The following is a 26,039-nucleotide window of genomic DNA, read 5'->3' as shown; positions in this document are numbered from 1 at the left end:
AATTTATCTAATTTAATTATTATTTGTAAATTAAATTTTAATAGTTTAAAATAAATTATCATTAAATAAAAATAATATTGTATTATAATATAAATAATTTATCAAAAATTTAAAATATAGTTTATATGTTTAAAAATATTTATTGATATAAAATTTTAATATAATTTATATATTTAAATATATTCTTTATATATATATATATATATATATATATATATATATATATATTATTAGAAGTTTTAATTATTATAGACAATAAATATTTGGTCTCTATATGACACATATTAAAATGTTATTGACTAGTAATTCAGTATGTAATCCATTCACTAAATAATTATCTATAACTATTAGGAAAAAAGACATTACTTTCAATAATTATTGTCATTTTAATTTGTGTATTTTATAAGTTAAATATCTATTATGTATAACTAAAATTTATAATAAATTATATATACAAATAAATATTTTATTTTATTTTATATATTATATTTAAAATTTAAATAAATAGATATTTTAAATATATAAATTATATTTTTGGTATTTTATCTTTGTTAGATTTACTTTTATTTTTTATTTTTAAAATATTTATTTTGATCTTTTATCTTTTAAATTTAGACCAATTTAATCCTTTTAAATTGATTTATTTTTAATATTGAGATATGATTTTAGATCATTTTTTGATTAATTAAAAACTTGAAATTCATCTAATTAAATTCACTTATATGAAACTATCAAACACAACTGAAATTCAAATAAAAAAAAGTGTTACAAATATAGTAAAAATTGCATAAAATGAGTTTAAAAGGCAATTGAAAACTCATAAAATATAACTATGTTCATAGTCCTTTGAAATTTAAATGTCAATTGAATTTCATAGTTCTTATATAATCAAATTTAATGTTACCATATCTTAAAAAACTTGAAAATTGATTAAAAATTGTGTCATAAAATTAAAATTTATTATTTTTTTAAAAGAAACAAATTGACCTAAATATAAAAGATAAATGACTAAAATAAACATTTTAACATATAAATGATCAAAAATATAATTTAGCCTAAATTATATTTTATATTTAAGATAATTAATTTATTTTGTAGCAATAAATTATTTTTATCTATTGATAATTTATTTTAAAAATATAAAAATTTATTTCATAAATAAATGTGAAATTTAATTAAATAAGTTAAGAAAATTCCTAATGTCAAAGAATAATTTCTTAAATACTTTCAGACAAAATTGTCGATAGTGTTTAATATATAAGGAGTAGAGTTTTGTCTTCATTTTGTTTTTAATATTTTTGCCTACTCAATTATACAATATCACCCTTCTAATCAACAATATATTAGGTAGATTATAAAATGATATATATATATATATATATATATATATATATATATATATATATATATATAATATAATATAAAAAGAGAAATTTTTTTTAATAACTACCTTAGATTCCACATTTGTTAAATCATTATATTAAAAAAAGTGTAATAACTATTATTTTCTTTTAATAATCACCTATATTCCATTATCTTTTATTTTGAGTTATTTTTTTAAAATAAACATTAAGAGTCACAAGGTGTCTCTTTTTTCCTCTAATTATTAAAACTATCAATAAAGGAGGTAAATTATTTTGGTATCCATATTCTTAAAACTTTTTTACACTTATTAATATATACAACCGTCCCATTTTTATTTTATTATCTATTTCTTTTATTAATTCTTTAACTTTTTAAAAATAACAGTGAGACACAGTATTCCATTTTATCTAGTTATTTTTTAATAGTTGTTTTCTCTTCATTTTTTTTAAATATTTTTGTCGACTCAATATAATAACTTCCTTCCAAAAACATATTGAGTATGGTAAAATGTAAATGTCTTTGTAACTGTTATACATAGGTACACTCCACTAATTATATATAAATAAAATTTATAATAAATTATATATACAAATAAATATTTTAAATTTATAAATTATATAATAAATAAAAAGTTAAAAGTATTTCCATAAACCTCCTCAAAAAATATGCTTAAAAATACTTGTTTCATAGAGAAACTCTTAAAATACCCTTAAATAAGAAAATTATTTGTATTTAATATATATGAAATATTTTATGATATCCAAGATAAATAACTGGTTAACGTTGTTTATGATAATTTTCCTTTTTAATTCACCTTTTATACACTAGATTAAAACAAAGATAAGATTAACTTGGTTAAATAAATTTTCAGATAAAATAAAGTTCTACTTATCTAATATATTTAAAAAAATTATCTGTTATAAAATATATATGTATATATATTTTTATATATCTACATGTATTTATGAATATCCGTAGATATATTGAAAAATTATAAAATTTTAAATAAAAAGGTAAAAAATAAAAAAAATATATAATTATATTAAATAAATAATTATAACATATATATTTAATATAAAAATAAATCTAAATACTTGTATATATAATTAAGAATATTTATAAATAAATAAAAGTATGGATACTGATGAGTAGGACCTTATTATCGGTCCTCGCTCTTTATTAAGTGGATATTCACTTAAAAATAAATAAATACTTTTTTTTGTCATCACTTAACGGATCAAGTCTCTCTAGCTATTATCTGATTTCATGCCTTATTCGTGATATTGAGGAATAATTTAATTGATAGTTTTATTTATTTATTTTATTGTCAGTTTGTTTGCGTTTTTCTTATTAATTTAATTTTAAAATAAGAAATTTAACACAAACTTGAAAAAAATTGAAAAGTTTATCAATAAGTTAGCTGAAATATAACCAAGTGCAGATTCCTCACGCTTTCAGTGAGTGAATATATAGAAACTTATAGTTGAAAGATCACATTATAAATATTAATTTTATTTTTTTTACTGAGATTAGTTATCTCTCACACTTTCAATTCCATTTTGTTAATAAAAAAATATAATTAAAAAATCACATTATAATTATTAATGAAACTTTTTAACTGAGATTATCACCAATAAAAATATGTAAATACTTCATATCTATAACTTAAAAAAGAGTAAGTTTTATACAAGAGACAAGATCTTAAAGTTTAAAGAGGAGCAAATTTGATATTTTTAATATTTTAAATGAATTTTAATATTCTAGTTAATAAATTTTAACATGAAATAATTTAATTAATCCTGTTATTATAAACATTTTTTTGTAGAAAATAACAATTCAAAAATAAATAAAAAACCATTTACTCAGTTTTTTTTTTTGGTGTTGTTTCATGCATTTTTGGTGTTGCCATTTACTCAGTTTTAAATACAGAGAACTTAATTAATTAGCTATAAAATTTTAAAGACTTAAAATACATCCAAATACGTGTAAAGTTGCGCTGCTGATACAAATGCACATAATATGAGTATATCCATGTGGTCTATTTTGTGGCTTAGCTTTGGTCTAACCCTTTGACACGTACGATGTCATGAATTAATTTGGACATATTGAGGTAAGAAGACCCACATTGTTCTATTGCTTTTTTTGCCATGTTCCCATACTTTCTAGCCCTTTCCCTTATCTCTTCTTTTTCTCTGCCCTCACCCATCACCTTCTCAATAGAATCCTTAAAATTTTCCCTCGTAACCTGAACCCGAGAATTATATTCCTCTCCCAAGTGCACAACGGATTCAGCTCCCACACTCACCCCAATCTCCACCACTTGTGCAACAACCTTCTCATTATAGAACTGCTCAGCAAACAGAGGAAAAGTCACCAAAGGTACCCCACCACAAATCCCTTCAAGTGTGGAATTCCATCCACAATGAGTCAAAAACGCTCCTATTGCTCCATGTGACAATATCAACACTTGTGGCACCCAACCATTCATCACAACCCCTCTCTCTTTCACCCTCTCCTCAAACCCTTCTTCCAATAACCACTTCTCCATTTCCTCTCTTCCATATGCACCTCTCAGCACCCAAATGAATGGCCTTTTTGTTGCTTCCAACCCTAACCCTAGCTCTATCAACTGCTCAGGCGTTGCACGGTTTAAGCTACCAAGGCAAACATAAATCACAGACCTTGGAGGCCATGAATCAAGCCACTTCATCAAATACTCAACTTCATCACTTGAGTTTCTCTTACTTCTCAAAGCCTTGTCCATGTCATCCTTATTGGAAAGTGACACAGGTCCAACACACCACACCTTATGACCCGTAACCCTTTGATACTCTTTAACATATTCAACTTCCAACTCTTCAAAACTATTAACCACTATCCCATATGCTCTTTTTGAAACTTCCCTCACCTTCTCGCGATAAGCTTGCAACTTGAGTTTTGTGCCAGGATTGAATATCCCGGGGAGTTGAGATCTGCATAACTCAATCCTGTGGGGCATTCCAGGGACAAGAAATTTCTCTTCACCAGACACAGCTTCATGCACCTTATACTTGTCCAAATTGTGGTTGCATAGCAGAAAGAAACAGTTAGTCCCATCGAATATTATTCTAGGGACGTTCAACTTGTCAGCAACATCAGCCACACATAAGAAATGTTTGTCGGCAATTATGCAACTTGGGAAGGGTCTTAGCTTTTCAAGTAGATCTTGTAGTGGCTGCTGCAACAAGTTCATAGCGATGTTGAAATTGGTCTGTAGATCCATTGAAGGGAGTGTGTCCAAGCTCTCACATCCCTCTGGTAGTCCAGCCTCAGCGCATGGAAATTGAACGTGTAGAATTTGGATTGGTGAACCGGATTGAATCTCTCTTTCTATGCTATCTTGGAACTGGATTGAATTGAGGGGTGTGGTGACTATGCTCGCTCTCACTTTGCGTCGTGCAAACAATTTGGCCATGTCTACCATGGGGAGAAGATGACCTGGGGCCATTAAGGGGATGAAAACAAAGTGGAGGTGGCGAAAGGCTGTTGTTGAATCCATTGCAGGTTTCTGTGTGAGAAATGATAAGGAAATTCTTTTTTTACTTTTTCATTTTATGGAAAGGCTATTTAATGAGTACGCAAAGAATCCACGTAATTAACTCGCATTAAAATACGAAATTAATTGTCCTTTTGGTCGTTATCTTATTCCACCATTTATTATTATAGTTAATCACTTACAGTGTTAGTGTTAACCAATTATATTTTTTAATTGTATCAATTATTATTAAAAATAAATATATTTATAATGACGTGGTACAATTAAAAGATATAATTGATGGTAAGTGTAAAAAAATTTTACATACAATATATAAATAATTAACTCTTATTACTATCTTTAAATAATGTTATGTAAATTATTGGAAATAAATTTTAATTATAAAACAAAAATAGACTGCTTTAAAAAACTTCATCTAAACTTCAGCGAATATGAATTAAAAAAATTGTACTCTAATAATACATGTTTTTTTACACAATATCTATTATTAAAAATTATTTTTATTTATAATTATATTTTATTAATTGTTAAAAAATTTGTTCCAAAATGTATGTATATTAATTATAATAAATATAATAAATGTTATTAAATTTTATTTAAAATAAATATTAAAATTATATATGAATATATGTTAAATAAATTTATATTATATATGTTATATTTATAATAACATTTTTTTATATAGATATATGTAATATTTATAATATTTCTTGCGGTGATTATTTTTTTTAATATCTAAATGTTTTCCTTTCGATAAAATAAGAGCGATATTTATGTATAACTATTTATATACTTGATAAAACAAGTAATATGATATATTATAAAGAAGTTTTACTTTTTACTTTTTAAGTAGATTATTATATCTTTTTAATATAAAAAAATTATATTTATTTTTAAATAATTATATATAATTTTTTAATATTATATTTGCATATATATAATTATTAAAGACACGAAATATTTTGACTTTTCTAGTATAAATAAAAAAGAATTGATGAGTTATGAGGATGTTTGTAATTAAAAAGTGGCAAAAATATGACCTGTTTGTTTACTTTTTTTTAATAAATAAAGTTTTTCATGTACTTATCGCTACTTTCCCCTCCATGGAAACCTTCACCTCTCACTCCACTTCCTTCACGAAGATTCAAAGAGTCCTCATTCTAGAATCTTCTGCAACCAAATCTCTTTCCACTCCCTCGGTCCGACCGTAATAACCCATTCAAAACCGATTTTAAAAAATCCAAAATCCAATTATGCAAGTCAATCCGTCTGCCAAATATGCCATGATTAACGGTTCAAGTATCTGCAAATTGTGAAGTACATGTACATCCATTATTATATGATTTGTTCTCTTAGCGATGTGTAATTTATCCATCATTTCTGTACATTTTGCTAACTAAAGGCAATCGCTAATAAATTTTTTAAAGAAATGTTAATATTTTAAATTTTAGGTGGGCGTTTCGGAAATTGATATAGCAATCCTCCACATGTTGTGATAGGACAGACTGAACATTGGATGCGCCTTTTTTGGGCAGAGAAAAAGGGGTTGCAGGGGATCGGTGAAAATGATGATGTGAGTTGTACTGCAACTTTGGATGCATTTTCTGTGATGGGAATTGGGTTGAGCCGTTGAGACGTGTCAAACTGGAATTGGTAAAAAGGGGAACTTATGAAATAACTTCTCAAAGGTCTGTTTCATGTTCCTTTATATAATAAAGGCAAATTAAATTTTGATTATAGGCTATGTTATGTAGGCCTGATCATCGGTCGGTCACGGTCGGTTTCGGACCAAAATTCCTAAAATCATCCGAAACCGATTAAGAAAAATCAGGGGTCATTTCTGACCGACGAAGAACTCAGATTTTGGCGGGTTCAATCCGTGCGGGTTACGGGTTCATCGGATGGATTTATCGGTTTGAGAAGCTTCCTCGTCGCCATCCGTCGCCATTCTTTGCCGGTCTCTGTCGCTGCTTCATTTGGGGGAAATCACGAAGTTTCAGATCTCCCGCATCACCACCTTCATCAACCAGAACAGGAAGTTTCTCAGCAGCGGTAGCCATGGAAGAAGAAGAAAGAAGCAGAAGAAAGAAGACGAAGTGAAGAAGAAGAATAAAGAAGACAGTGTGAAGAAGAAGAAGAAAGAAGCAGAAGAAAGAAGATGGAGTGAAAAAGAAGAAGAAAGAAGACGGAACGAAGAAGAAGAAGAAGAAGATGAAGTAAAAATGGAGAAAATAAACGGTGAAGACGAAGGTGAAGAAGAAGAAGATAAACGGTCGGATTCGGGTACATCGGATGAGAAAATTCCAACACCAAATCCGACCGTTCAAAACCGTTTGAACCCGAAATTTGCTTCAAAAAAAATCCGATATACCTAAGAATCAATCAGCCTCACCCAATCTGATCATCGGTTTGGCCGGTTTCGGATCGGCCGGAAATTTTTGCACAGGCCTAATGTTATGTACTTTTTATAGGTATACAATTAAGAATGAAAAAAAGAAGTCATTTAATTTAATTACCGTAGACTTAACCAACGCATGCGGTGCACATCTATTCAAATGGATCACCTTAACATCACTGTCACTACCGAAAGTTAGAGATATATCCAGTACGAGACATATTTACATGATTGAAATTAGGCATGATTGAAATTAGGCATGATAACGGACCGGTCCGCATATTGAAATCCTCGTTTTTTTTTATGGAATTCGAGTTTTCTCGTTCTAGTTCCTGATTATTTTTTCTACTTTATAAAAAATATGAAAAAATTTAAAAATTAAAATATAAAAAGTAAGATAATACAAAATTTTAAATATAAAGATTTTTAATTTTAGATTTTATATATAAATAATTTTTTTAATTATATTATTAAGCGGGACAGAACATGTATAGGGGCAGGGTGGGGTGAGTACGGGGTAGAAGCGGGTTTAGAAACTAATAATCTCTTTTCTCTCAATCTCTAAGTCTCTCATTATTTCTACACTAGACGTTTGTAACTCTCTAAGTGTCTGCACATTACACGTTTGAGGTTAGTTTCTTGTCTACGCAAAAATTTTTTTATTTTCTGCTATTTAGTCATCTGGAACGGCCCGTTCTGCTTGCAGAACGGGCCGTTCTCCTTGCAGAACGGGCCGTTCTCTTTGCTGAACGGCCTGTTCTCCTTGCAGTACAGGTCGTTCTGTTTGTAGAACGGGCCGTTCTGTTTGCAGAACTGGCCGTTCTGCTTAAATTTTTTGTATTGTAAATTATTTATCTGGAACGACCCGTTCTGATTTTAGTATGGGCTGTTCCAGATAGGTTTCTGTTTGTGTATTATAAGTTTTTTTATTAGTTATTTTGTTGCTATATTGTTATTATCTTTTTTACTTTATTTGTCTATTCAGTTAATTCATTGTTCTAATAATGAAAGTTTAATTTTTTCAGGATTATGGAGGATTCTGGGTCTGGCAGTGGAAGGAGGGAAGGTAGATCTGTCACCCGATTGTCTGGGTTGACAGCTGGACGCATTGCCAAGGAGAGGACACCGGTTGAGGTGGATCCTCGTTCTGGCAAGGCATCAGGCACAAATGCTGCCAAGTTTAAGAGCTATTTGAGAGTCCTAGCTCGACAACATGTTTCTATTATCATTCCATCATGGGATGACGTTCAGGAAGTTGGCAAGAACCTCATGTGGCAGGATATTCAGGTATATACTTTCACATCCCTTGAATATTATATAACTTAAATACATTATTTATTAATTGTTGTTATTTTCATAGCAAAATTTTGACATTCCCAACACTGAGGTCATGAGGAGGAAGATGTTATCTGCCCTGGCCGTCAGGTGGAGAGACTTCAAGACTTTCTTGACACGGGAGTATGTATTTGGAGAGCGACAAAATGAGACTCCCTGTCTAAAGTACCAGATCACTGATGAGGAGTGGATGCAATTTCGTGCCACTCGATTGGACCTTTCGTGGCAGGTTAGTTATTGATAACTCTTACATTGACACAAATACTTAAGGTATATTTTAATTAATCTCATTTTCTTTTTTGTATTATTGCAGGCTAAAAGAATAGCTGCCCAAGAACGACAGGCCAAGAATGATGCACCCCATCTATTGTCAAGAGGGGGATATGACAGAAAAAAAAAAGGAAATGAAGAAGGCTAGGGCAGAGGCAGCAGGGGTTGAGTCTGCTGACCGTGTGGAGTCACCTCCCCGCCATGAGATGTGGATAGCAGCCCGGACAAAATCAGATGGGCAAATGACTTCTGAGTCTGCAAGGGTCGTTGCTGATAAAATATATAGAAAGTAAAAATATACAAACTAAGACTCTTCATTTCAACTCATTTAATTCATAAGTGTAGTTTAGGGTATACTTATTGTTAATATGTTGTAGGAGGGTTTAGTTGAGCAGAGCACCCAGGGCTCATTTGTTTCCGATGGTCGGGATGATATCCTCACAACGGCCATAGGAAGGCCAGAGCACGGAGGCCGTGTGCGTGGTGTTGGTGGTTCTTGGAGCCACCGAGATTTCTTTGGTGCCCGATCATCGAGGAGCACTGTTGACTCTTGCAGTCAAGAGGTTATGCAGAGAATGGAGCAGAGATTGGAGATGCAGTTTGAAGAGAAATTGAAGAATATTCAAAAATAGTTTGAACAGAAGTTTGAACTTTTGGCTCGTTCTCAGCAACAGACTGCAGTTGCTCATGATGGTGTTCGAGTCAGCACTAAAGGGAGTTGTGCTGCTCCAGATCCCTCACCGGATCAGACTCACACTGATGTACCAAACCAGTGTGAGTTATATGTTGAGGATGACCCCCCACGGTTAGTGGCTATTGGCCGAGTATTTGAGGGTGGCTCAACCATCCATGGTGTCCCTCTACAGCCAGACTGGACACGGGTTGTGGTTGACCAAGTTCAAGATGCTGCTGCTCCAGTGCCTTTGCCCAATACAGAGGTTCAACTAGTGGGGCAGGCAACCGGCACATTCTTAGCTTGGCCAAAACGTTTGGTCATGCCACTTTCAGCACGGGCAAAGGTAATTATATTATTGCTCTTTTATATTCTTATAATTCTATTATTGTTTAACTAATTGTGATTATTTCTTTAGGATTTTATCAATCGTGGTAAGGAGGTCATGAGAGAACCTCATGTTGATGATGCTAATATCGCAGCAGCTGAGGATGATCCCATATCTAAGCTTCTAATCATATTACCACGATTAAAGAAGAAGCCAATTCAATTGCAGTGGGACATTAGAGTTTTTGGAGTTGATAGCGCTGCTGTTCCACTATATATATCTATGCCTGATGCATTAGAGATTGTTGGGGGAAACTCCATGTTAAATATTTCTATCATACAGCTGTGGGCCATGTAAGTCATATTTTCTTTTATGAGTCTAAATTTACAATAATTACATTTAACTTATAATAATTATTTGTGTTAGGTACATGGACAAATTGAGTGTGGAGCATGCACAAGCAGAAGTATATGGATTTATTGAGCCTCAATCCATCCAAAAATCAGGAAACACTCAGGTCCAGATCCAGCAATATATGCAAACATGGATGAGTGACTCAAGAAGAGATATATACATGGCTCCATACATTGACGGGTTAGTTTTTTAATTGTTTCTTTAATCATGGTAATTTTATAACTGATTTGTTTGTCATACAATGTAGGTCTCATTGGCAGTTAATGGTAATCATTCCTAAGGAATACACCGTGGTGTGGTTTTGTTCACTACATCGAAAACCAAGCCACGAAATTAAATGTCAATTACAAGGGTAATTAAATTTTTTCATTATGTTTTAAAACTGTAATTATATATATTGGCTAACATTTGTTTTTATTTCAATTAATTAGAATCGTGTCTGGAGTTAATATTTTAAGCGGAAGAGTCAGATCATCAAAGTCATTGCATTTCATATACCCTAAGGTTAGCAAATTAATTCATATAGTCAATAATATTTAAATTTATTAACTTTGGAAATAATAGTTATTTGTTTCTCATTTTAGTGTAATAGGCAACAAGACTCGTTTGAATGTGGCTATTACATCATGTATTGGATGAGAGCCATAGTTTCTGCGGGTATTATTGATTCTTGGGCGCAGGTAATTCATATCAAAATTTATTTAAGTATATTTACCTTTAGGATAATTAACATTGCATATTAATGACACTTAAATTAATGTTTCAGGTCTTTCAAGATTCATCTCCATTGCCCGAAGATGAGATGCTCAAGATAAGAGAACAATGGGCAACTTTTTTTCTTCAAAGTATATCATAGTTAGATTTCTAAGTTTAGTTAGTTAGATGTTTATAGTTTGATAGTTAGTTAGTTTAGTTAGTTAGATAGCATTGACAAACATATGTTTTATAGCTTTTTTAGGATAATAGGATTTACATTGTCATAATTTATGCTTTTTAAGATTTATATATTATTTTCTTTTTGTCATTCAATTTTGAAATATAATTTGAATTTCTATTCTGGACTGCCTGGTTTAGATTTGATATTCTGGACTATATATATGCAGGTGTTGGGTATATCAAAAATTTATAAATATTTAAAAAAAAAACCCATAATTTTACGTCGGACATGGCTTGTCCGACGTAAATTTAAGTCGGGCCTTGCAATGGCCGACGTAAATTTACGTCAAACAAGCCATGTCCGACGTAAAATTATGACATGCTTTTTGTCCCTTTTTACGTCGGGCTAGGATAATGTCTGACGTAAATTTACGTCGCGTTTTAGAGGCGACGTAAATTTACGTCTCCCGTATTAATGTCGGAAAGTTCCGACGTAAAAGACTCAAAATATCCGACATAAAAGACCTTTTGTGTACTAGTGATAGCTTGGTTACACAGCCCCAATAATGAATGGACCTTCATTTGTTTTCAATCTTTGTGCAATGACTTAGCGTGTCCATCTTCCTATCCTATTCCTGTGTATCTTTGTCATATCATAAAAAGCTTTCCGAGATCCATAATGCTTTCAAAAGAAGGTTTTAGTAATAATCTCTACACGCCTAGCTAGACATGACACAAGCTCATACATTTCTTAACTGCCACTCCAATCATGCATCACTAGCACACACACAACCTTTTCACATGCACATTATAAAAGCATTACCTCACTCTCCTCTCCACCCCAAACCCATTTCTCAAATCAAAGTGACACAAATACAGTAACCATATCATAAAGCTAAAAGATGGGATTCAACAGAACCCTTTGGCTTTCTGGCTTTGTCATTTTTCTCATTTCAATCATATTTGTTCTTTATACAACACCGCCACCTTCCCCGACCTCTGACACGGCCATTAGCCCTCAAGATAGTTTCAGTTTCCAGCTTGAAATATTTACCAAGATTATAAAGTTTAGTGGAGCTCAGGACTTTGTGTCTCTGATAACAAGTGTAGCTAGGAGGAGACATCATCATCACCGGAGCCATAAGGAAAAATGTGACGGGTCCAAATGGAATTCAAGGCTTATTCAAGACTATAATGTGAGTCAAGTTTTAACGGTTGACTTACAGGGTTGTGCTAACTTCAGTAGCGTGCAGAAAGCCGTTGATGCTGTTCCTGAATCCAGCTCTGATACCACCCTTATCATCATAGATAATGGTACATACAGGTTGTTGTCTCTTCACTTTTTATATCCTTTTCCCCTTATTAATCACCTCTATATTTTTTAAATATCTACATATTTTATCGATGAATAATAGTTTCTATTAGAGAATTTAACTAAACATCTTTAGTATAATTATCCTTTTTAATTATATTTTTCTATTTTTAAAACTCAAACTCGAAAATTTAGTTCTACTCAAATCTAGTTCCACCTTTTGGGTCATTCAATTTCATTTGTTAAAACATAACAATTTTAAAAGTTTAAATTATTAGGTAAAAAGAAATGAATGATTTTATATTACATTACACATCTCAGAACATGAATCTTCTAAGAGTGAAGGTAAATAATGATCAGGTTTATTTACCTTGTTAAAATTTAATTTTGGTAAGAATGGAGGCAGTAAGGGATTAAATTTTAGATAAATAATTGGTCATAAAGGTTCTTACTCCATGTCATGAACTTACTACCCCTAAAAGGCAAGGTTAAATTATTAGGTGAAGATACTTGAATGATTCTTGCTCACATCAATAACTGGTGTAGTTTTTCAATCAGATTGTTTTAGGAAATGATCACATATGTTACTGTGAACATGGTTGGAAGGAGAATGAACGCGTGACAGTAGTTTCTTTATTTTTTATTTTTATTTTCTATTATATATAAATAGAATCAATTGAGTTAAATGTCCTTGAAGTGAAGCCCTCCCCCTCCCCAACCCAAAATATTGGTGTATAATCCAAAAATACTTCTTAAACAATGATTCGAGTATATTTGCGAAATTTAGCGTATAGAGGTTAAAGTCTTTACATAATTATTTAATCCTAGTTTATTATGTACAATAAAATTATTGATATTTTTAATAATAATTTTAAAATTAAATATAAGATAATTTCTAATTACTTAAGCGTATGAGTTTCTACACTAATTGAACTTCAATTATACTAGTGAAAAAAAATACTATGTGCTTCCATTAAAAAAGAGAAAAGATAACAAATTTATTATGATAATTTATATGATTATTAGAGATTATATAGTTATTAAGAGTAAAATGAAAATATATATATATATATATATATATATATACTGAAGAAATCCACTTTAAATATTTTTTACACACATATATATATATATATATATATATATATATATATATATATATATATATATATATTACAGGGAGAAGGTAGTGGTGCAGGCCAACAAAACAAACTTGATAATTGAAGGTCAAGGGTATCTGAATACAATCATAGAATGGAATGACACAGCAAATTCCACCGGCGGGACTTCCTATAGCTACTCCTTTGCCATCTTTGCCACTAAGTTCACTGCTTACAACATCAGCTTTAAGGTAATTAAGCATGCAATTTAATTGGTTTACTTACTTTGATCAATGAGTACGTTTTGCTTGCCTTGGTGAGATTATACTTAACCATAACCCTTATAATATACTTTTTAACGTTTACATTCATTTCTGCTACGGCAAAACACGGTATAATATTTTTTTAAAATAATTAAGAGGATTACTAGTTTAATGTTTAAAGAGTGTACTGTAATTTTTTTTTTTAAATAATTATGTAGGTTAGTATAAGGTTAGAAAAAACAAGAATTATCATATTCTCACAAAACTTCACTGCATTATTTATTAGTTAAAGGCTGTTATCTAATTATAAACTATTATATATATATATATATATATATATATATATATAATGCTAAGTTTATAAATTTTTATAATAATTATTTTTTAAAATCATATCAGCAATGTGTTCTATTGAAAAATAAAGTCTTTCACATTACACTGAAAATGCATGTTTATTAAATCTTTACTTATTAATGAAATTTACATTAGATAAAAAGAAATAAACGATTTTATATTACATTTCAGTAACTCTCTTACATGCACGAGTCTTTTGAAAATGATTTTATATCACATCATTAATATAAATTGATTGACAATCTAAAAAAATGTAACATAACATAGATGGTGTATGTTCATTAAATCCTTACTCATTAGTGCAATTTATATTGTTATTTATTGCCATGTATACGTTGTGACTTGCGAGATCTTCACGTTTTGATTCTGTGAAAAGAACACGGCTCCTCCACCGCCACCAGGAGTGGTTGGGGCACAAGCGGTGGCACTGAGAGTTACCGGTGATCAAGTTGCTTTCTATGGGTGTGGGTTTTATGGTGCGCAGGACACACTCAATGATGACAATGGGAGGCATTATTTTAAAGAATGTTTTATCCAAGGATCCATTGATTTCATATTTGGAAGTGCCAGATCACTTTACGAGGTAAAAACAAAAAACAAAAATGCAACCTTCCCTTTAAAGTAAGTCTTGTCTACCGCAATCCATTACCACATATACAAATTAACACACAAGTATCATGCCTTATTCATGGTTCTAATTTTAGTGGCCCCATCATAATTGAAAGATTAGGTGAAAGTAATAATGCTCATGATGGCGGCTTTAATTAATTAAAGGACAAGTTATATTTTATGAAGGTATATAAATGAGAGAAATTATTTAGTACAACTTAAGCACATGAGCATTAACTAATCTCAAACATTTACATAACATGTAATAAATTATTATTAATTAATTTTTATAGGTTAAAAAACGTAAATATGAGATATGGCTAATAATTTTTCATATAAATGAATATCATTTTATTCGAATGCAAAATTATTGGTGTTTAAGATAATATATACATTTTATGTTTTTTAATATTATCCATAAATTAGTATTATTCTAAATTACTTTCATTTAATACTTATTATAGGAGTAGTTGTAAAATAATTCATGATTATTAAATAAGGGTATATGTGAACAAAAATTTAAGAAGACTTGGCATTTTTAAAACATTAATAGTTTTGAAGAAAAAAAAAACACAAGGGTTAAAACATCAAAAGATTTGAACAGGAAGAGGAAGGAGTATTTGGCAAAATGATAATGTCATGATGCCATTCTAGTAAGTCTCCATTGTTTTCTTTACAATCTTTTTATATGTAATACCTTTAAAATATAATTTATTCGAAAATTTTGTTAAATATATATATTTTTTTTTTTTGGTAAAGAAATTTTGTTAAATATGTTATAAAAGAGTTAAATATGTCCTTAATTAATTAATATCTATAAAAATACGACGGAATTTTGTTTTTATATTCCTTCTCAATTTTTTTCATTTTTCAATGATTTTAATTTATTTTTTAAATATACTAATTTATTTTGTAGGACTGTACCATAAAGTGTGTGGCCAAAGAAGGGGATGAGATTAGCGGGTCTATCACCGCTCAAGGGAGGGAATCGGAGGATGAGTCAAGTGGGTTTTCCTTTGTGAATTGTAGCATTGTTGGGAGTGGAAGAGTGTGGCTTGGAAGAGCTTGGGGACCCTATGCCACTGTGGTTTTCTCAAGAACATATATGTCTCATGTCGTAGCTCCTGATGGATGGAACGATTGGAATGATCGCTCTAGAGACCGGTCTGTGATCTCTATCTCTTCGATCTCCTTATAATTTTTTATGCTTTTCTATGTTATTCATCACCACCTATCTGGTTTGATTGACACAGCGTTATTAATATTTTTGGTTGAACACATGCAGGAGCGTTTTCTTTGGGGAGTACCGTTGTCTTGGACCTGGAGCAAATTTTACATCCAGAGTCTCTTATGCCAAGCAACTCACGGATTACCAAGCTAACTCCTACATGGATATTTCCTACATTGATGGAAATGATTGGCTTCTTAATTATTTTCAAAACTCTATGTTAATTAACCCTTCATATACCTAATGGAAACAATAAAGCTCAACTGCTTCAATATGTATGTACACATCTTCACAATAATCAAGTCTTTTTTTTTGTTCATGCAGCTGTTCATAGAGTACATTTGAAGTAACTAACAAAAGTTCAAACCAAGTTGTAAAGGGATGATTAACTCACTGTCTATACCTAAGAACTCTCTTATGTAATAATCATAAATTAGTATAAAATAGCTGTTCTGCAAGACACAAGAAAAGTACATTAATTGATAATAATAAGCCTTCATAACAGATCAAATGAAAGACCAAAAGTATACAATATATCAGTTACTTACATGTATGTAAACGGTCAACCTCAACCATATATTTTATCATAAAAAATATTGTAGTCTCTTACTTTTCTTAGCACCCAAAAGTTTATTTTATTTTATTTATTATAAGTTATCCATGAGAAAATGACACAAGGAAAAACAAAGATCGCTAAATAATTAATCACCAGCTGTAACAACACATATTTAATATATTAGTTAATGCTTCATAATATCTTCAATTAAGCATGAAATGTTGAAGTGAGATGAACCTTCCTCCACTATGGCCTTTAAGAAATTTGATATGAATTACATGCGCCCAAGAATCAATAATACCCGTAGAAATTATGGCTCTCATCCAATACATGATGTAATAGCCACATTCAAACGAGTCTTGTTGCCTATTACACTAAAATGAGAAACAAACAACTATTATTTCCAAAGTTAATAAATTTAAATATTATTGCCTATATGAATTAATTTGCTAACCTTAGGGTATATGAAATGCAATGACTTTGATGATCTGGCTCTTCCACTTAAAATATTAACTCCAGACACGATTCTAATTAATTGAAATAAAAACAAATGTTATTAGCCAATATATATAATTACAGTTTTAAAACATAATGAAAAAATTTAATTACCCTTGTAATTGGCATTTAATTTCGTGGCTTGGTTTTCGATGTAGTGAACAAAACCACACCACGGTGTATTCCTTAGGAATGATTACCATTAACTGCCAATGAGACCTACATTGTATGACAAACAAATCAGTTATAAAATTACCATGATTAAAAAAATAATTAAAAAACTAACCCGTCAATGTATGGAGCCATGTATATATCTCTTCTTGAGTCACTCATCCATGTTTGCATATATTGCTGGATCTGGACCTGAGTGTTTCCTGATTTTTGGATGGATTGAGGCTCAATAAATCCATATACTTCTGCTTGTGCATGCTCCACACTCAATTTGTCCATGTACCTAACACAAATAATTATTATAAGTTAAATGTAATTATTGTAAATTTAGACTCATAAAAGAAAATATGACTTACATGACCCACAGCTGTATGATAGAAATATTTAACATGGAGTTTCCCCCAACAATCTCTAATGCATCAGGCATAGATATGTATAGTGGAACAACAGCGCTATCAACTCCAAAAACTCTAATGTCCCACTGCAATTGAATTGGCTTCTTCTTTAATCGTGGTAATATGATTAGAAGCTTAGATATGGGATCATCCTCAGCTGCTGCGATATTAGCATCATCAACATGAGGTTCTCTCATGACCTCCTTATCACGATTGATAAAATCCTAAAGAAATAATCACAATTAGTTAAACAATAATAGAATTATAAGAATATAAAAGAGCAATAATATAATTACCTTTACCTGTGCTGAAAGTGGCATGACCAAACGTTTTGGCCAAGCTAAGAATGTGCCGGTTGCCTGCCCCACTAGTTGAACCTCTGTATTGGGCAAAGGCACTGGAGCAGCAGCATCTTGAACTTGGTCAATCACAACCCGTGTCCAGTCTGGCTGTAGAGGGACACCATGGATGGTTGAGCCACCCTCAAATACTCGGCCAATAGCCACTAACCGTGGGGGGTCATCCTCAACATATAACTCACACTGGTTTGGTACATCAGTGTGAGTCTGATCCGGTGAGGGATCTGGAGCAGCACAACTCCCTTTAGTGCTGACTCGAACACCATCATGAGCAACTGCAGTCTGTTGCTGAGAACGAGCCAAAAGTTCAAACTTCTGTTCAAACTGTTTTTGAATATTCTTCAATTTCTCTTCAAACTGCATCTCCAATCTCTGCTCCATTCTCTGCATAACCTCTTGACTGCAAGAGTCAACAGTGCTCCTCGATGATCGGGCACCAAAGAAATCTCGGTGGCTCCAAGAACCACCAACACCACGCACACGGCCTCCGTGCTCTGGCCTTCCTATGGCCGTTGTGAGGATATCATCCCGACCATCGGAAACAAATGAGCCCTGGGTGCTCTGCTCAACTAAACCCTCCTACAACATATTAACAATAATTATACCCTAAACTACACTTATGAATTAAATGAGTTGAAATGAAGAGTCTTAGTTTGTATATTTTTACTTACTATTTTATCAACAACGACCCTTGCAGACTCAGAAGTCATTTGCCCATCCGATTTTGTCCAGGCTGCTATCCACATCTCATGGCGGGGAGGTGACTCCACACGGTCAGCAGACTCAACCCCTGCTGCCTCTGCCCTATCCTTCTTCATTTCCTTTTTTTTTCTTTCATATCCCCCTCTTGACAATAGATGGGGTGCATCATTCTTGGCCTGTCATTCTTGGGCAGCTATTCTTTTAGCCTGTAATAATACAAAAAAGAAAATAAGATTAATTAAAATATACCTTAAGTATTTGTGTCAATGTAAGAGTTATCAATAACTAACCTGCCACGAAGGATCCAATCGATTGGCACGAAATTGCATCCACTCCTCATCAGTGATCTGGTACTTTAGACAGAGAGTCTCATTTTGTCGCTCTCCAAATACATACTCCCGTGTCAAGAAAGTCTTGAAGTCTCTCCACCTGGTGGCCAGGGCAGATAACATCTTCCTCCTCATGACCTCAGTGTTGGGAATGTCAAAATTTTGCTATGAAAATAACAACAATTAATAAATAATGTATTTAAGTTATATAATATTCAAAGGATGTGAAAGTATATACCTGAATATCCTGCCACATGAGGTTCTTGTCAACTTCCTGAACGTCATCCCATGATGGAATGATAATAGAAACATGTCGTCGAGCTAGGACTCCCAAATAGCTCTTAAACTTGGCAGCATTTGGGCCTGATGCCTTGCCAGAATGAGGATCCACCTCAACCGGTGTCCTCTCCTTGGCAATGCGTCCAGCTGTCAACCCAGACAATCGGGTGACAGATCTACCTTCCCTCATTCCACTGCCAGACCCAGAATCCTCCATAATCCTGAAAAAATTAAACTTTTATTATTAAAATAATGAATTAACTGAATAGACAAATAAAGTAAAAAAGATAATAACAATATAGCAACAAAATAACTAATAAAAAAACAAATAATACACAAACAGAAACCTATCTGGAACAGCCCATACTAAAATCAGAACGGGCCGTTCCAGATAAACAATTTACAATACAAAAAATTTAAGCAGAACGACCCGTTCTGCAAACAGAACGGCCTGTACTACATGCAGAACGGGCCGTTCTGCAAGGAGAACGGACCGTTCTGCAAGGAGAACGGGCCGTTCCAGATGACTAAATAGCAGAAAATAAAAAAAATTTGCGTAGATAAGAAACTAACCTCAAATGTGTAATGTGCAGACACTTAGAGAGTTACAAACGTCCAGTGTAGAAACAAACGCACTGAGAGACTTAGAGATTGAGAGAAAATGGATTATTAGTTTCTAAACAGGGAGCGCGGGAATGAAAGGTGGAGTGCGCGTTTGCTTTTAGGGGCATATTTACGTCGGGTGAGGGTTGGCCCGACGTAAATTATCCCATTAACGTCGGAGCTCTCACTGTCCGACGTAAATTTATGTCGGACTACTGCGGTCCGACATAAATTTACGTCGGACAGTGAGAGCTCTGACATTAATGGGATAATTTACGTCGGACCCCCTCTGTCCGACGTAAGTTAGTTCCCATTATTTACTATTCTGCCACCGCATTTTTATAACGTCGGTGGGCCTTGTTCCGACGTCATTTAGGTGACGTAAAAGCCTCTTTTTGCACTAGTGAAAGAAACATTTTACCTTGTTAAAGCATTGCTGATCATTTTCTCTCATATAAAATGAAATTAAGAAATTATATGATTAATTTATAGTATTTATAATTTATTTACTCAAAATTTCTAAAATAATCATATACGAATACATTGATAAAAACATAATTAATTCAAAACAGAACTTAATGATATGTTTGGATGAGAAATTTTATAAATTCAAAGACTTTAAAATTTTTTATTTTAATTTATATTATTTTTTTAAATATTTTATTTAGATAAGTCAATTCAAATTTTAAATTTAAATAAAATAATTTAATTTCTGCCATAAATAAAATTGAATTAATATATATATATATATATATTAAAATTTTAAGATTTTATTTTATAAAACTAAATATTTATTATTAAAATATTATTAAATAATATTTAATAATTTAAAAAATAACTTTAATTATTTAATAATTAAAAATTAATATTTTTATGCTGATTTTAAAAGAGAAAAGAGAGAAAGATAAGAAAAAAAAGAGAAAGAAGAATTTTAAAATTTATATTTTTTTTAAAGAATTTAAAATTTTATAATTTAAAATTTTTTTACAAATATTTAAATTTTAAGTTTTTTTGTAAATTCACCATTCAAATAAAATATTTTACACCAAAACATTTAAAATCCTTCAAAAAAAAAAAATTTAAATTACTCCGTAAAAATCTCCCATCAAAAACACTATAAAGAATTCTCATGAAAAGCCAATTTTTATTAAAACTTCTTATACTCAGGAGGAAAGCAGTATTAAATAAACCTAATGGGTCTATGACTAATTTATTCAACAAATAAACCAAACAGATTTATTTTCTGATAAAAAATAAAGATGATAAACTTAACCGCTGGAGCTATGACTACATTGCTATGAATTATGTAACATCCCCAAAATATCTTGGAGAAATAATTTGCAATTTGAAGCTGATGATCCACCATCTTGAACAGCCTTATGAGCCTTTTCTTTCATCTCTCTAGCTCTGTTCCTTCTGTGTTCCCCATCCCCACCTTGCTCCATGACCTGCTCAATAGCCTTCTTCACATCCTCATTCTTCACCAACACTTCCCCAGCTTCAACTCCAATCCCCACACCAATCTTCAGCACTTCCACAATGAGCTTCTCATTCAAGAACTGCTCCGCAATCATTGGCCAAGCAATCATAGGGACCCCTGCAGAAACCGCTTCCAGTGCGGAGTTCCAACCACAATGTGATAAGAACCCACCAGTTGAAGGATGTGATAATATCTCAACCTGTGGTGCCCATCCTCTAACTATGATACCCCTTCCTCTATTCCTCTCTTCAAAACTCTCTTCTTCTAACCATTTCTCTATCTCTTCGCAACAATCATTTTTCCCAATCACCCAAATAAATGGATGGCTTGATGCTTCCAACCCCAAAGCAAGCTCCTTCAGCTGTGAAGCCCTAATCCGAGACAAGCTTCCAAAACAGGCATAAACCACAGAACAAGGCTTTTTGGAAGAAAGAAAATTTAAACATAATTCAGTTTCATCCGTTGAGGTCTTATTATGATTATCTTCTCTCCCAAACCTGTCTAAGATTAACTTGTCATGCAAAGAAAGTGGTCCTATGCACCAAATTTTTCTTACCACTTTCTCGTACCCTCTCACGTACATGCTCTCCAACTCCTCGAAAGTGTTCACCAATATCCCTTCAGCGGAAAGTTCAGCGGCTTTGAATTGATCAATGGCGTGTTTCCAAGCCTTTGTGTTCTGATTCATTGCCTCAGGCAACTGTGCCTTGGTGAGTTCAATTGTGTGAGGCAAGTCAGGCACCACGAATGGCTTAGACATTGAGGTGCCGACGTTTTCATGCACCTCGGAATGGCTAATGTTGTGTGAGCACAAGAGGGAGAAGCACGAGATTCCGTGGAAGACAACCCTCGGTATGTTGAACTTGGATGCAACGTTTGTTGTCCAAGGTAAACATATGTCGGAAACGATGCATGTGGGTAGTGTTTCCAACTCTGAGAGCCATTTTTCAAGTGGTTCTTTCAGCATATTGGAAGCAGCGAAGAACAAGTGGTTGTACTGAAGGGAAGGAAGTGTGTCCATGTTTTCACACCCTTCTGGTAAACCTGCTTCTGCGGAAGGAAAGGGTAGCAAGTGGAACTGGATTTTGAGGTTTAAAGCTTTTGCTTGGTCAATGACCATGTTGAACCTGGTTGCGTTAAGGGGTGTGAGAACAATGGTGACAGAAACTCCATTGGTGGCGAGTAATTTGGCCATCTGTGTGAAGGGAATGAGATGGCTTTGGGACATTAAGGGAAGAAGAAGGAAGTGTGGGTGGTGAGTTTGCGAAGCCATGAAGTGGAAGAATGAGTGAATCCAAAGAGTGAGGCCTTCAATTCAGTACAAGAAAAATATGAAGGTGAGTGCACACGCAAATATCAGTCTTCTTTATACGGTGACAAAATATAAGGTAACCAACTTCTTTCTTATTCTGATATCTTCGGATCACGCAACTAACTTTCTTCGCATTCTGCGGCCACCTTTGTGCTTTCAACTTTTTGTTCGGAAGGCGAATATTGTATTTACGGGCCTATGTGAATTATATTTAAAAAATAATAAATAATAAAGTATGTATAATAGTAATGATTATTAAATATTAAAAATACATACATTTATGGAGTGAAATTTACAAGAAAGAATAAAAAAAATTATAATTTTCAAAATAATCATTATAAAAGTAAAACTATCCAAAAATATAAATACCAGAACAACCCTTTTTATTATTATTATACATAAAAAAAAAATCAATGACATTTTTTAAATTTTAAGTTGTTCAGCTATAATTTTTTATATATTAAATACAAATAGATAGCTTTAAAAAATAAAATTGAGAGAGCTTTAACATTTTTTTTTAATTTATCTAATTTAATTATTATTTGTAAATTAAATTTTAATAGTTTAAAATAAATTATCATTAAATAAAAATAATATTGTATTATAATATAAATAATTTATCAAAAATTTAAAATATAGTTTATATGTTTAAAAATATTTATTGATATAAAATTTTAATATAATTTATATATTTAAATATATTCTTTATATATATATATATATATATATTATTAGAAGTTTTAATTATTATAGACAATAAATATTTGGTCTCTATATGACACATATTAAAATGTTATTGACTAGTAATTCAGTATGTAATCCATTCACTAAATAATTATCTATAACTATTAGGAAAAAAGACATTACTTTCAATAATTATTGTCATTTTAATTTGTGTATTTTATAAGTTAAATATTTATTATGTATAACTAAAATTTATAATAAATTATATATACAAATAAATATTTTATTTTATTTTATATATTATATTTAAAATTTAAATAAATAGATATTTTAAATATATAAATTATATTTTTGGTATTTTATCTTTGTTAGATTTACTTTTATTTTTTATTTTTAAAATATTTATTTTGATCTTTTATCTTTTAAATTTAGACCAATTTAATCCTTTTAAATTGATTTATTTTTAATATTGAGATATGATTTTAGATCATTTTTTGATTAATTAAAAACTTGAAATTCATCTAATTAAATTCACTTATATGAAACTATCAAACACAACTGAAATTCAAATAAAAAAAAGTGTTACAAATATAGTAAAAATTGCATAAAATGAGTTTAAGGCAATTGAAAACTCATAAAATATAACTATGTTCATAGTCCTTTGAAATTTAAATGTCAATTGAATTTCATAGTTCTTATATAATCAAATTTAATGTTACCATATCTTAAACAACTTGAAAATTGATTAATAATTGTGTCATAAAATTAAAATTTATTATTTTTTTAAAAGAAACAAATTGACCTAAATATAAAAGATAAATGACTAAAATAAACATTTTAACAAATAAATGATCAAAAATATAATTTAGCCTAAATTATATTTTATATTTAAGATAATTAATTTATTTTGTAGCAATAAATTATTTTTATCTATTGATAATTTATTTTAAAAATATAAAAAATTATTTCATAAATAAATGTGAAATTTAATTAAATAAGTTAAGAAAATTCCTAATGTCAAAGAATAATTTCTTAAATACTTTCAGACAAAATTGTCGATAGTGTTTAATATATAAGGAGTAGAGTTTTGTCTTCATTTTGCTTTTTAATATTTTTGCCTACTCAATTATACAATATCACCCTTCTAATCAACAATATATTAGGTAGATTATAAAATGATATATATATATATATATATATATATATATATATATATATATATATAATATAAAAAGAGAAATTTTTTTTAATAACTACCTTAGATTCCACATTTGTTAAATCATTATATTAAAAAAAGTGTAATAACTATTAGTTTCTTTTAATAATCACCTATATTCCATTATCTTTTATTTTGAGTTGTTTTTTTAAAATAAACATTAAGAGTCACAAGGTGTCTCTTTTTTCCTCTAATTATTAAAACTATCAATAAAGGAGGTAAATTATTTTGGTATCCATATTCTTCAAACTTTTTTACACTTATTAATATATACAACCGTCCCATTTTTATTTTATTATCTATTTTTTTATTAATTCTTTAACTTTTTAAAAATAACAGCGAGACACAGTATTCCATTTTATCTAGTTATTTTTTAATAGTTGTTTTCTCTTCATTTTTTTTTAATATTTTTGTCGACTCAATATAATAACTTCCTTCCAAAAACATATTGAGTATGGTAAAATGTAAAAACATATCGTCCCTGGAGTATCCAGGGCCGACAGCAGTGACTAATCTCCTGCTACGTTGGAGGCACCTCAAAGGGTGGGATAGCTGGCCCCAAGATTTAACGCGGCTGCATACACAAGGCATGGATCAACTCCTACCGCTGAACCACACGCTTGGGGTTATAGAAAATTATAGTTGAAAGATCACATTATAAATATTAATTTTATTTTTTTTACTGAGATTAGTTATCTCTCACACTTTCAATTCCATTTTGTTAATAAAAAAATATAATTAAAAAATCACATTATAATTATTAATGAAACTTTTAACTGAGATTATCACCAATAAAAATATGTAAATACTTCATATCTATAACTTAAAAAAGAGTAAGTTTTATACAAGAGACAAGATCTTAAAGTTTAAAGAGGAGCAAATTTGATATTTTTAATATTTTAAATGAATTTTAATATTCTAGTTAATAAATTTTAACATGAAATAATTTAATTAAAAACAAAAGTACTTACATATTTTTATTGGTGATAATCTCAGTTAAAAGTTTCATTAATAATTATAATGTGATTTTTTAATTATATTTTTTTATTAACAAAATTGAAAGTGTGAGAGATAACTAATCTCAGTAAAAAAAAATAAAATTAATATTTATAATGTGATCTTTCAACTATAATTTTCTATAACCCCAAGCGTGTGGTTCAGCGGTAGGGATTCACGCTTAAGCAAGGTCAGGGGTTCGAATCCTGCCTTGTGTATGCAGCCGCGTTAAATCTTGGGGCCAGCTATCCCACCCTTTGTGATAAAGAGAAAGATAGAAAAGTGGAAAATGAAGTTTAAAACTATCTAATAGTTTTTCGAAGAGGGGGTGAGCAAGGACGGAGCCAAGGGGGGACCTACGGGTGCCACGGCCCCCCCAACAATTTTAATTTTTTTTTATATACA

The 26,039-nt window shown here is 30.8% G+C and overlaps 6 protein-coding genes across 11 annotated transcripts; 2 read left to right on the top strand and 4 right to left on the bottom strand.

Moving 5' to 3' along the window:
• Positions 1–3,282: 3,282 nt before the first annotated feature.
• Positions 3,283–5,016, bottom strand: LOC109795971 (UDP-glycosyltransferase 73C12). Its single transcript, XM_020355548.3, has one exon. It carries the CDS (start codon positions 4,901–4,903, stop codon positions 3,416–3,418), a length of 1,488 nt encoding a protein of 495 aa, XP_020211137.1. The 5' UTR covers positions 4,904–5,016; the 3' UTR covers positions 3,283–3,415.
• LOC145959146 (uncharacterized) lies at positions 4,772–11,376 on the top strand. Of its 6 annotated transcripts, none has more exons than XM_083077632.1 (8): positions 5,010–6,223; positions 6,352–6,553; positions 6,655–8,582; positions 8,656–10,495; positions 10,563–10,667; positions 10,747–10,819; positions 10,900–10,995; positions 11,082–11,376. In XM_083077632.1, the coding sequence occupies exons 4-8, from the start codon at positions 10,332–10,334 to the stop codon at positions 11,169–11,171; spliced, it is 528 nt and encodes a 175-aa protein (XP_082933758.1). In that variant the 5' UTR covers positions 5,010–6,223; positions 6,352–6,553; positions 6,655–8,582; positions 8,656–10,331; the 3' UTR covers positions 11,172–11,376. The 6 variants fall into 6 exon arrangements, with proteins under 6 accessions (XP_082933759.1, XP_082933760.1, XP_082933758.1 ...); XM_083077631.1 differs by having other exon boundaries at positions 6,352–6,588; XM_083077633.1 differs by lacking the exon at positions 5,010–6,223 and adding an exon at positions 4,772–4,908 and having other exon boundaries at positions 6,352–8,582.
• A 518-nt stretch (positions 11,377–11,894) lies between these two features.
• Positions 11,895–16,376, top strand: LOC109797193 (putative pectinesterase 14). The gene is made up of 5 exons (XM_020357149.3): positions 11,895–12,515; positions 13,683–13,854; positions 14,597–14,803; positions 15,746–15,993; positions 16,115–16,376. The coding sequence occupies exons 1-5, from the start codon at positions 12,094–12,096 to the stop codon at positions 16,299–16,301; spliced, it is 1,236 nt and encodes a 411-aa protein (XP_020212738.1). The 5' UTR covers positions 11,895–12,093; the 3' UTR covers positions 16,302–16,376.
• Positions 16,363–18,357, bottom strand: LOC145959145 (uncharacterized). Its single transcript, XM_083077629.1, has 5 exons — positions 17,636–18,357; positions 17,395–17,562; positions 17,223–17,327; positions 17,068–17,140; positions 16,363–16,987 (listed from the first exon to the last, which is right to left on the bottom strand). The coding sequence occupies exons 1-5, from the start codon at positions 17,869–17,871 to the stop codon at positions 16,817–16,819; spliced, it is 753 nt and encodes a 250-aa protein (XP_082933755.1). The 5' UTR covers positions 17,872–18,357; the 3' UTR covers positions 16,363–16,816.
• LOC145958762 (uncharacterized) lies at positions 17,973–18,880 on the bottom strand. The gene is made up of 3 exons (XM_083076297.1): positions 18,705–18,880; positions 18,310–18,612; positions 17,973–17,981 (listed from the first exon to the last, which is right to left on the bottom strand). The coding sequence occupies exons 1-3, from the start codon at positions 18,849–18,851 to the stop codon at positions 17,973–17,975; spliced, it is 459 nt and encodes a 152-aa protein (XP_082932423.1). The 5' UTR covers positions 18,852–18,880.
• Positions 18,881–21,070: 2,190 nt separating this feature from the next.
• LOC109794505 (UDP-glycosyltransferase 73C3) lies at positions 21,071–22,803 on the bottom strand. Its single transcript, XM_020353948.3, has one exon. It carries the CDS (start codon positions 22,697–22,699, stop codon positions 21,242–21,244), a length of 1,458 nt encoding a protein of 485 aa, XP_020209537.1. The 5' UTR covers positions 22,700–22,803; the 3' UTR covers positions 21,071–21,241.
• Positions 22,804–26,039: the final 3,236 nt, after the last annotated feature.

The sequence above is a fragment of the Cajanus cajan genome, chromosome 6 (assembly GCF_000230855.2).
Source record: "Cajanus cajan strain Asha chromosome 6, NIPB_CcT2T_4, whole genome shotgun sequence".
NCBI classification, from domain to species: Eukaryota; Viridiplantae; Streptophyta; class Magnoliopsida; order Fabales; family Fabaceae; genus Cajanus; species Cajanus cajan.
This window is presented reverse-complemented; position numbering and strand designations above follow the sequence as displayed.

Coding starts and splice junctions, on each gene's coding strand:
- LOC109795971 (XM_020355548.3), bottom strand. CDS start 4,903: ATGGATTCAACAACAGCCTTTCGCCACCTCCACTTTGTTTTCATCCCC.
- LOC145959146 (XM_083077633.1), top strand. CDS start 10,332: ATGGACAAATTGAGTGTGGAGCATGCACAAGCAGAAGTATATGGATTT. Junction 10,496..10,562: donor ATGGCTCCATACATTGACGG/GTTAGTTTTTTA, acceptor CATACAATGTAG/GTCTCATTGGCAGTTAATGG. Junction 10,668..10,746: donor ATTAAATGTCAATTACAAGG/GTAATTAAATTT, acceptor TCAATTAATTAG/AATCGTGTCTGGAGTTAATA.
- LOC109797193 (XM_020357149.3), top strand. CDS start 12,094: ATGGGATTCAACAGAACCCTTTGGCTTTCTGGCTTTGTCATTTTTCTC. Junction 12,516..13,682: donor ATAGATAATGGTACATACAG/GTTGTTGTCTCT, acceptor TATATATTACAG/GGAGAAGGTAGTGGTGCAGG. Junction 14,804..15,745: donor GTGCCAGATCACTTTACGAG/GTAAAAACAAAA, acceptor TTTATTTTGTAG/GACTGTACCATAAAGTGTGT.
- LOC145959145 (XM_083077629.1), bottom strand. CDS start 17,871: ATGAGAGAACCTCATGTTGATGATGCTAATATCGCAGCAGCTGAGGAT. Junction 17,328..17,394: donor ATGGCTCCATACATTGACGG/GTTAGTTTTTTA, acceptor CATACAATGTAG/GTCTCATTGGCAGTTAATGG. Junction 16,988..17,067: donor TGCATTTCATATACCCTAAG/GTTAGCAAATTA, acceptor TTCTCATTTTAG/TGTAATAGGCAACAAGACTC.
- LOC145958762 (XM_083076297.1), bottom strand. CDS start 18,851: ATGAAGAAGGATAGGGCAGAGGCAGCAGGGGTTGAGTCTGCTGACCGT. Junction 18,613..18,704: donor GGGTCGTTGTTGATAAAATA/GTAAGTAAAAAT, acceptor AATATGTTGTAG/GAGGGTTTAGTTGAGCAGAG.
- LOC109794505 (XM_020353948.3), bottom strand. CDS start 22,699: ATGGCTTCGCAAACTCACCACCCACACTTCCTTCTTCTTCCCTTAATG.